This window comes from Populus euphratica, unplaced genomic scaffold (assembly GCF_000495115.2).
Source record: "Populus euphratica unplaced genomic scaffold, PopEup_1.0 scaffold2.1, whole genome shotgun sequence".
NCBI lineage: Eukaryota > Viridiplantae > Streptophyta > Magnoliopsida > Malpighiales > Salicaceae > Populus > Populus euphratica.
In genome coordinates this window covers 5923533-5935339 of record NW_011499846.1, presented here as the reverse complement: position 1 = coordinate 5935339, position 11807 = coordinate 5923533, and the positions used below count along the sequence as shown (strand labels likewise).

General features: G+C 34.0%; 1 protein-coding gene across 4 annotated transcripts; it reads right to left on the bottom strand.

The window, feature by feature from the left end:
- Window positions 1–6154: 6154 nt before the first annotated feature.
- On the bottom strand, window positions 6155–11250 carry LOC105135249 (exportin-2-like). Of its 4 annotated transcripts, XM_011040053.1 has the most exons (3): window positions 8189–11250; window positions 7630–7721; window positions 6155–6706 (listed from the first exon to the last, which is right to left on the bottom strand). In XM_011040053.1, exon 1 carries the CDS (start codon window positions 11096–11098, stop codon window positions 8189–8191), a length of 2910 nt encoding a protein of 969 aa, XP_011038355.1. In that variant the 5' UTR covers window positions 11099–11250; the 3' UTR covers window positions 6155–6706; window positions 7630–7721. The 4 variants fall into 4 exon arrangements, with proteins under 4 accessions (XP_011038355.1, XP_011038347.1, XP_011038372.1 ...); XM_011040045.1 differs by lacking the exon at window positions 7630–7721 and having other exon boundaries at window positions 6160–6706; XM_011040070.1 differs by lacking the exons at window positions 6155–6706; window positions 7630–7721 and adding an exon at window positions 7964–8076 and having other exon boundaries at window positions 8128–11250.
- Window positions 11251–11807: the final 557 nt, after the last annotated feature.

The following is an 11807-nucleotide window of genomic DNA, read 5'->3' as shown; positions in this document are numbered from 1 at the left end:
CGGGCTGTTGTTAGTAAGAAGAAAAAATAATTATTATTTGCATTGGGCCATGCTAAAAAAACAGAGAGAGCTGGTGACCTCCTTCCAGACAATGTGTCCTCCTTTTGCGACAATAATATATTGGCAAGATACATGATTGGTGGGGGCTAGTGATCTTGAACGCACACCCCGTGTGGAGACCGATTCAGCTCGTGTTCCTTGGCTGCCCTAAACCTTGCAAATTGGAGGCACCCCCGATATGCCTCTTCTCTTTATGTCCACCTGTGTTTTGTGCACTTGACATTAGGGCAACCTATAGAATTAATAAAGAATAAACGTCAGAATTTGCTATATATTTATCTGGGCACCTTGGGAATGATAAAGAGCTTTGCATCTGAGGTCGGAATTCATGTTACAACATGTGAAGAAAATCACTAACGATGGGACTCTATGCAGTTCAAAAAATTAAAAAAAGATAGCGTGAGTTTCAGTGCAAGTCCCGGAGATCAAGGTTTCGGTTTCCCCATCCTCGTATCCATTTGATTGTCGGTGTCTTTTTTCTTTTCTTTTTCAGAATGAAAAAGAATTTTATAACCATTATAATCTACTTCAGAACGGGGAAGACCTGTATTGAAGGGTGGAAGGCATGCCAAAACTCTGAGAAATTTTACATTTTAATCCTAAAGTTCTGGATTTTTCAATTATATCCTTCAATTTAAAGTTTATCTTGTAAAAATGCACTCTCTCTGCCCTAAAAAATCATGTATTATCCAATTGACATCTCCAGTACTCTCTCTATACACACTATACAAACCCTTTGCTAGATAAACTTTCCGTATCTACTGATATAATTTTGGTAAGATGTGAATTAACAATTTGACCGCGCCTTCTTTTTAACGAGGAGATACACGAACTCCATTGACGGAGGCAGTCACTTGTGGCCAGATACATGGAATGACGGAGAAGCCGACGGAGGAGAAAAAATAAATTAAAATAAAATAAAACTAAAGGGAAAGTGGTTTTTATTGTATTTTTTTCATGTAATATTATTTATTGAAATAATATTTTATTTATTTATTTATTTATATTTATTTTTTTACCATTAGTTTTATTAATGATTGAATTTTATAATTTTTATAAAGTTATTCTATACTTATAACATTAACTATAGATGTTAACTAGGTTAATTTGAGTTTTTTAATTAAATTTTATTTTATTTAAATTTATAATTTAATATTGGACTAGTTAAGAATTTAGCTCAGTGATTTGTTTCAGTTTGTTTTCTATGAGATTATTACCATTTCATAACCTGGGTCACACTAGTTAACTTGAATATCTTTTATATTCTTTTTTAATTGATAATTTTTAATTTTATTTTTTAATATTAAGTTGATTGAGAATTAAGTTTTATAATTTTATAATTTATTTTATAATTTCATTATTTAACATTAATTATATTAAAAATTAAATTTTATAATTTATTTTAATTTAATTTCCATAAAAATATCATGATCTCATGAGTTAATATGCAGATTAACAACTTAACTAAATTGATCTAAATCAATCTAATATATTATCATATTAATATTTATTAAAGAATTTCATCTTAAATATTTATTTTAGATCAAACTATATTTTTTATTGGTTAACCAAGTCAAAATAACCAAGTAATATTAAATCAATTTCTATATAATTTACTTTTTTATCAAAAAAAACCTTGTTAAAAAAAAATGATCTTACCCAACTATAGCACAATACAATATCATAGTGTAATGAATTTAATATACACAACATTATTTTTTTAAGCACAAATTTATATAAACACAATTGAAAAACACGCTCCAATAATATCTTGTTACAGATGAATGAAGTGGCTAAACCTCTTTTATAAGCCAAATTTCATTTTTTCATAGGTTAGAGAACTTTGATCCGAGCTGTGTTGTTATATTATTTAAAAAAATAAATAAAAAGAAAATTTAATGTAAAAAATTTAAAAAAATAACTTAAATCAGCTTAGATGATCTATTAAAATCGTAACCTAGATTATGATATTGGAATAATCATATAAAACTAAATTAAAAAAATTACAGACTGTAATTCTAAAAAATTCAATATTGAAAAATAAAATTGAAAAAAATATATTTAAAAAAATAACAAAAAATATCAAAGTCAATCCCTGTTAAATTGCTAAATTAACGATCTAAATCATGAAATAGAGATAACCAAATAAAAAAATAAAGTTTAGTTCACAATCAATATAATATAAAAAAATAAATTAAAAAAATAAAATTAATTTAAAATAACTATCCAAACTTATAATCTGGATAATAAAATTAGAATATATGTCGTTGACTAAGCATTAAATTTCATTAATCTCATCTTCTTAATTTTATTATTTTATATTTAGTTGTTTAGATGTTATACTCCATTATTTTTCCACTGTTGAAAGAGATTTTTTCCCCTATGGTTTTTTTAATCCGTTTATTATCATTATGTATTTCCGTATAGATAATGAGTTGCTTTCGACGTAAATGGACGCTTTCTAAAGCCATTACACCTGTGCCTAACGTTGGGGATCTTGAGAACCATTGGCCCTCCATAGCCTCTACCTTCCACCAACTTTAATCTTCTTCTTCTGAGCAATGAAGCTGAGGTTCATATCAACTTTACGCACAAGTTGGAAGAAAAGGACTAGAATCCCGAGTGGAAGTTCCCATTTAGTAACAAAATTCATGTGGGGTTCATGACATTGATTTCCTTGTTTATTTACACACAAAGCAAATTAGCATAACAAAAGCAATGCCAAGGCAGAAAATGGAGAGTTATCCCTCTTCTTGCTAGTTGCAAGTCCGGAAGATAAAGCTTGTGCTTAATCTCGCCCACTCTCTGGGAATATGTTTCTTGGGTCATGCTGAAACATATTGCCATTCAATAAAAAAGAATTATATGATAACCTTTTTTTTTTCTATCTCATGAATGAGTTTTGGCTAAAAATTATACAACTTGAATTTGATTTTTAAATTAAAAATCACAAACTGTTGAGTTAGTCTCAAGGACTTTGACGAATCGAAACCATTTATTTCGAATGGGTTCCAAAGGATTTGTGGGGTTTGCCCGTCTTGTCAAATCTATCTTAATGGATAACCAAGAATGGCATGCTATTTCTTCAGTAATCTATTGCAACAAATGGTAAGCCATATGAATGTCGAAGGATTTGGCCTAGTTAAGTAAAGCCACATCTTCTCATGCTCTAAATTTACTCTATAGGTTTCATCAATTTAAATTTTATAAATTTTAAAATTATTAAAGATTTATATAATTTTTAATTTTAAAAGTGGTAGAATTAGTCAACATGCATATAAACCATCTCAAACATCCAATGTTAATTAAAAAAAAAGAAGAAGAGAAAAACAAGAATAATTTTACTTCCAAGTCCTATAGATCGTTTAGAGGCTCATTGGGCAACTGGTTTAGTGCTTAGAGTAGGTGATCAGGGAGGGCTCGGTAGGGGACCATACAAATGGCTCAGCCTGAACCATATGATGGTGCGTTCATCGCACACACAGTGCAATAATGATTATATCAGTAACCAATATTTAGCATTGGAAAGGACACTTATTGGTATAATATGAAGTATGATACGTTGCTAGTAAAGAATCACACCATTGATCCTCCACCAGATGTTAAAATATAGCATGTCTAAGCTTAGTGGAAGTCAGTTTGGCAGTCTAGCAAAATCAGCAACATCTGGTGGAGGAAATGTACCATTGCTATTAATCAATTTCTTACAACATATGATCGGTGTTGATGTTTAGTGAGTGCTTCTGTGTGGATTTGAAGAGCCAGACTGAATAATTCTCCAAGCAATTTGGATAAAATAATCAAAGGAAGGAAGAATAAGAAAAGGTGAACAGGGAAGAGAGTAGGTAAAAGGATAGATGCAGAAATATTATGGGGTTTTTCCCCCCGTTAGTCCCAGATCCAGTGTTCAGGGCCCATAAGAAACAATCCAAAATGCTGTCTGATTGAATGTGGCTATTTATTATGTTTTCTTTTTCCACAAGGTAGATTTTTGGTGCATGACGTGTTCTTCTGGATTCTAATAAAAATTGAGATTTGTGGCAACAAACATTTTTCTTTTCCTTCACTAGAAAGAGAATAGGAGATTGTCTTATGTTAATAACAATAGAATACTTACGCATGCATGCCATATGAACGATGGCGGCATGGACATCACAACAAAACCATGCTCCATAGAAGTCCATGATAGCTACCAAGATGAAAACTAAAAACAAAAAAATCAAAACATAGAAAGCCCAATAAATGAAATTCTTGAGGTCCAGAGACAAATTTCTATAATAAATGGTATGTCCGGACGTAGAAAGCCCAAACGCTGTTTATGTGTTTATGATGATTTAAACGTTGCTCCGGGGAGGTGATATTCACACTTCCACCGAGGTTAACCACACTCGCATCACCCATCCTTCTTTCAAATCGACAACAAAATCCCGGAGAGAAGTTGCAAGTTTCTCTCTTATCAATTTGATTGTTAAACAACTCTCTCCTCCTCCACCACCACCAAGCATACATTTTTTCCCAAATTGCCAGACGTATTTCAAAGCACCATTTTTGGTGGAGGATTTTCAAACAAAAGACCATCCTACCGTGTAACAACATGGTATTGAACAAAAACTAATAGAGAATTAATGGATTTTATCTTTTAACAGTCTTTGAGCATCCATATCTTTAATTAATATTAACAACATAGATTTTCCACTCCTTTTCCTCTTATATTTACAATACTTCTTTCAAGCAAATTGCCAAACAAATCCTTTTTTTCCACATCCAAACCCAACCACCATAAATCCGATGAAAATATCCACAATCCTGCAACCCGTGGATAAGGTGGAGAGTGGGATTTGAGAGCTAGGAGTTATTTGACGCTGAGGGAAGATGTGAACTCAAATGATGCCATATTTTCCCCCTCGCGGGATTTGAAAGAAGGAAATGAGTCCATTCCAAGTTTCGTAGAGAGAAATTAACAATGAGAAACTATATATTCATATCCTATGAGCAAGAAAAGAAATTCCATATTCAGTTGTGATTATTTTTTAACAATTTTTCAGACTTGTTTGAGAATATAGTTATGATTATTTTTTAAGTAGTTTTTCATGTTAAAATATATGCTAATGATATTTTTTTATTTTTTAAAAATTATTTTTAATATCAGCACATTAAAATAATTTAAAAATATTAAAAATATATTAATTTAAAATTAATAAAAAAATAAAATAAGTTTAATTTATTTTTTAAATATTTTTAAAACATATAATCAAATAGTACCTTAGTCTCAGCTGCTTTTAATGATCTCCTACGCTTCTTTCAGGTTACGACAGGATTCCCAATATGTTTGGGGAATCTAAATGAAGATAGCGCTCAGGACGATGCCTTTTTAGACAGCTTGTTTGGTCTTTGCCCTTGATAGCCCGCAGAGACTACAATCCCTGTGAACTTAGTTAAAAAAACTGGCGCTGCCGAGGTTCCAGATCATTTAAAAAATCTAAATATTTAAATCATATCTTTTGCATTTTAAATATTTACTATTTATTATTGTAGAGAGACGTATACATATATTAATGGTAACGAGTGCTAACAAGTTGATTTTCTACTATATTCATTTCCTACTCATTACAGATTTAAATATCTATTATTCAAGTATTATTTATTATTCAACATAAAATAACACACACAAACACATGTATATAGGATACAAATACATACCTCTTAAGTTAAGTTTAAGCCAGGCTTAACATCCATCCCCTATACCCTCTAATCATTAATATATATATATCAAATTCCAAATTAAAATTAACAATCTTCATACCGTATCTATTATCTATAAAATAATTATTATAAAAAAAAAGCACCTACATAGATTGATTCAATATGCATAAATTCGGGGCTAAATTACCTACCTTTTTGCCATTTTAATTTGCCTTCTTTGCCCAAGGGTATCATAATCAGTCCAGGAAAAAAAATGTAATTGGAGTGTGGTTAACCTTCATGGGAGTGCAGGTATCACTTCCCACTGCTTCGGCTCCCAACAAATTTAGCCATCGAATTTGCACCTGAAATCATGGAACTTCTTGTTCTTCCTAAACACCCTTATTCAGTGTCAAATAAATTCTTGCCAAATCATGCGTGCTTCACCTCTATTCGGAACATCGTCATTTTACATGACAAAATGGAAAATCAAATTTACCACAGGAACATGCTAGTAGTGGTTACGAAGACTTGCAACAGCAAATCAACCAAAATTCACCTTCACATTAACTGACTGACCTAATACCATCAAAAACTACTTTTTTTCCTTTCATGGGCCCAATGACAACAGTGCATGCAAGTACACAGAAACTACATTTTGATCACAAATGCAGTCGAACAAGACTCAAAAAACTCTTCACAACAAAGCCTGGAAGGAGGTTTGTCAAACCAGATTCGATAAACCACATTGTGGAACTATCATTAACTGTTTAGGAAAATCGCTACCAGGCTGTGGCCACACAATCAAGTCATTACTGCATATATCATGGGAAGTTGCAAACAAGATTATTACTTGACAAAACCAGTCGACCACAATGCAAAAGGTACCACCTGCTCATAAATGCAATGAAACCCCTTGTTGAAAATCCGACCACATGATAGACCTCAACTCCCACATGATAATCTGAAAGGGTGCACAAAGAATTAGTTAGATCTCTCTCTTGTGGTTGCAAGCAAATTTAAGAAGTACAAGGGAGGAAATTAAGCTGATGTCCCTTGTTAATCCAGAACAGCTATTAGTTAAGAATGCTACATCATATGCCATCTAGAATTACAAATTAAAAATAATCAAAGACATAGAAAGATAAGCAAACAATGCAGCTGCAACTCCATAACAAGAGCTCTTTTTTGGGCTTGCTAATAAATTTCGAGGAAGATTGTAGGAAACAAAGCAAAGTATGAAGTTCAATTTAAAGAAGAATAACCAGGCATAAAAAATTATGAGCCATCATAAAAACTAGCATGATGATTCCACTGTAACACAACTTCAGAAAATAATGTTAGCAGTCTTCAGACACAAAACAATGCACCGGTGCTAAAACTAGGAAATTTATGATATATGTTCTGCACTGTTTAAACTAAAGGATTCAGATAGGTAATTTACAAAACTCTTCCCTAATGAGTCAAGTAATTTGTAGAATTGAGCTTGTAAAGGCTTAAATTCACATCTTTAGCTTACATTTCAGTTACTGATTTCTCACCTTAAATATGCCACCTAGCTACAAAGTCATGGGATGATAACAGAATGCATGTATTTGTATGTATCAGCTATTGAAGAATATAGGTGTGAAAGATGCTGCCATGATAATTCACAAATTCTCAGGAATAATGAAATGACTTGGTAATTTTTTGTGCTATTAAACAACAGCAACAAGCAGGGTCATGAAAAGAATCAGTTGAGATGCAAGATGGACTAATGACTGAAAGCTGTTTAAGAAAAATTTTAGAAGACCTGCCTTAAATTGGTCATGTTGACTTCAGAAACGATAGAATATATGATAATTGCACAGTAAAACACACAAGACAACCATGAGGTAAATTTTCTACACTGAGAAACCAAAGCAGATGCAGTTACACCCTAGAAACTTGTTGACTTTCAGTAGGCTTCTCTCTGGCAGGACCACACAGGTAGAGATTAACTGTGCATTGATAAGCATTACAGAATTATTCAAAAGAACAGAATGATCAAGTCAAGGAAAAAGAAAATATCACAATGAAAACATGCTATGGTACCATAATGATAACACCATATCAAAATTATGCTGATCATATCATTATTATCTGTTGAAAATGTTTGGTGAAGATAACTAATTGCATTAAATTGTTAGTCAATAGGAATCCTTAACTAAGGCAGTCACTGAATCCATGCAAAGCAAATAAATTCATCCAAAAGATTCACTATGATTGGCGAGCTTGCATTTTTATTTGTCAAATACAACCATAGCAATGCTCTACTGATCTTATCCGGTGGCAAATTTCTTGGATATAAAAAACACAATAAGATAAAAAAAAAAAAAAACACAAATGGAAAAACACAGAAGCAAAACAATAAGAAAAAAATGAACATGAGCAAAGGCAATAAAAGTAATTTAGTATAGCTACTCACTCAAGCAATCGGACAGTTGTACGTGCTGCAAATCTGGAGCAATACTGCTTGATTTGCTGGATCAAGATTTTCATTGATGATCTGGGGAAACCTCGCAGGGGAAAGGGCAGAAAGCTTAGCTAATGAAGTAGCCAAGAATTCCTTGGGATCTTTTATGTCCTTCAAAGGATCCTCCTCCTTCTTTCCAGCATTGTGCAGATTCACAAATGAAACAGTATAACCTGCATTTTCAGCAATATCTGGCATTTCCGGTTCATCTCCAACTCTATCCTCCTCTGTTCGTGAAAGGAGAGTTACAATGCTGTCCAGCATTTTCCCCCAGTGTCTAACAGCCCCAGCATCCAAAAGGGCAGGAGATTCACAGATAAGTCGGATTGAGGCAACTGATACTAACTTGACCTCAATGTGCCCAGTGACCAGCTTGAGATTTGGTATCAAGAACTGCTCCAAAATCACCAAAAATATACCAGCTTGCACCGCATTCATAGAGTCCACAAGGTTTGCAGAGCCATGCTTGACCACAAAGAGTGACATGAAAATTGAAAGAGACTTGATAAACTTTACTGTGCGTTTACTTTGCAAGCGAGAAAATAGGGCATTCCAGATGTGACCAACATAGGGAGCAATGGCTACATAGTCAAGATTCTCAATAAAAGTGTTCAGCACATAGAAGCCTTGTTCATCAGTGCTCGGGGCTGACACAAGCCTGTTAAATATGCCAAGCACCTGAGCTAGTCTCCCCTCTTGGGTGACCTTCTCAGGTGCTTTCTCAAGGAAAGCCTGAAGGAGACGGACAAGGGCTGGGACATTTGAGTTTCTATTCCATGAATCAGGAGACAGGAGAAGTTTAAAAATTTCCATGTAGGTGTCTGAGATGGGCGGTCTATTCAACTCAACAAGTTGAGCCAATAGCTGGAATGCATAAGGCAAAAACTCAGTTACATCATTTCCCAAGATCTCCTGGAGTCTAGGAAACAGGCTTGTTTCAAAAGATGGTATGAGAGAGATGTCTCTTTCACATGCCCTCCTTACAAGAACAGCCACTGATTCAAAGAGATAGTGATTGAAAATTGGATTCTTTGGATTCTTGCAAACTTCAGCCAGAATAGAAGTCAATCCAGCAATGCAAGGTCCAGCAATCTCAGGAGTTATTTCTGCGACCCCTAGAACCCGCATGATACTCTTCATTATGTATTGATTCTCCTCTGACTCCGGAAACCTTAAGGCAGTAAAAAGGTTGTTCATCAGCACTAGAAGATTTGGAGCTACATCTGTTGAAGTATACCTTGATCTTCCCCCTTCATCCTTGACCAACAAGAGTTTTTCTATACAGCTTGCAGCATATGAATGAACAACGTTTGACTCTGCACCTAGGAATTGAATCAAATACGGAAACAACTGAAGTACAAGAGGCTTTGGTATCTGATTCCTAAACATTGTAAAGAATTTAAGAGCACCAGCCTTGAGCATTGGAAAGGCATTTACATCCTGACTCTGCAACTCAGGCACTATTACCGATGCAAAAAAGCTCTGAACATCAACAAGATCAGTTGAAACAGTAGTACCACCGGCCTTCTTAGTTGAAAGGGATACGACCAAATATATCGCACAATCCTTGTCCTTCCAGTGTGCGGCTGGGTTTGCAGCATACGAAGTCAACAAATTCTGAATCTGAACAGAAACTATACTGATCACCTGCTGCTTATAATTTGTTGCAATCCCTTTAAGTAACTCACAGGCAATCCTTCTCCTAGTATCTATATCACTCCCTTCCATATCCCTCCTAATAAACTCAATATAATTCATCTCAAAAAGTTCCTCGTCCTCATCCCTCAACCTCACATTAGGAATCACGATACTTTGGCAAATCTGTGGTATAACCCCGTCAACCGCAAACAAAGTATGATGAACACTAGTACTCACAGTAGTCAAAAACTTAATTGCAGTAACAGCTAAACTATCACGACTTGAGGACTGGGACACATTCCCTAACAAAGTCCAAACAGCTTGTGCAAAATCATTCAAATAATCCTTAAACTCCTCCTCATTTTTCTCCATATAAAGACTAATATTCTCACATACTGCAGCCCTAAGCTCATCAACAAGACCTAATCCTTCCGCAGTACTCTCTAGCACAGGATAGCCATTTGTTAAATATTTCTTAAATTCAGCCATCCACTCTTTCATATGATCCTCAAAAAACTCGGGCAACTCCTGAAAATTCAATGAAAAAAATATTCTACAACACAATCTCTGTGACTCAAACAAAGGCTTTAGAGTAACAGGTGACCCACCACCTGAACTAACCATGGAATCAATCAAAGCCGCTGTTCTAAGGAACATCTCTAGTAATGGAGCGGAGAAATTATCCAAACAATACTTTAAATCAAGTAAGAGATCATTAGTTTTATACTGATAACGAAACTTCTTAAAAATGGAATTAGCAGTACCGAGAATACCATTAATTGAAGCATAATCGTTCGACTGCGAAGCGGCTCGGAGATTTGACACGAGCTCAGGCAGCAAAGTGGGCCAGGATTTAGGGAAATCGTGTTTTCCAATAAGAGAGAGCGATTCGCTGAGCTGAGATTGGATTCGAGGAGTAGAGGAGAGCATGAGAGTGACAATCAGGGTTTTGATTTGGTCCTTTTCCGCGTCGAGGATCGGAGTGAAGGAGGAATCAGGAGATGGAGCCCACCGGGAGCGGAGGTGGTTTTTGAAGTTAACAGCGGCGGCGTGGCGGATCTGTTCATTGATAGAGGGTTCAGCTACGAGGCGGAGGACGGCGAGGGCGTAGTTAGGGTGGTCGGCGAGTTCGGCAAGTTTGGATTCGGCGGCACGGCGAGGCTCGGGTTGTGGAGAGAGTGTGTGGAGGAAACATTGAGAGAGCAATTCTGGATTGTATTCCATGATATGGTTGTGTTTTCGTTAGGGTTTGTGAGTGTGCTCTCTAGGGTTTGAGAAATTGAAATTTGAAAATTGGAGAGAGAGAGCGAGAGAGAGAGTGAAATGGCTACAGAGGGAAAGGTGAAGGATTTTTCGTCAAAATTCCTTGCGTGCCTTTGTTTTGTTGGATGATATATTGGTCGGTTGCGTGGGTTTAAGATCCGTCTGTTTTATCGGTTGGATTTTTTTTGTTTTTGAAAAATATTTATGTAAAAATTAAGGATTTTTTTAATGTGATTTTAGATTATTTTAATATATTAATGTTAAAAATATTTTTTTAAAAAAAAAAAACTTTACTTCAAAAAATTTATAAAAATATATTTTTTTAAAAATAACTATAATTATAATCATAATATCAAATAAACTATTGAAAAGAAAAGAGATGACATTTTTTCAAGGCCCAAGAGAAATAGGGATTGATTTTGTTTTTTAAGTTTAAATCAGTTTTTGTTTTAAAAAATATTAAATTAATATTTTTTAATTTTTTTATGATTTTATTATGCTGAAAATTAATTTAATATATTTTTAATTAAAAATAATTTTTCAAAAATATCATACAACATTACTGAACTCATATTTAATGCCAATTTGGAAATCATTAATTTGGTTATAGCTGTGATTTATAGCCATATTATAGCTTTTAAATACTTAGTAATACATTATAGTCTCTATT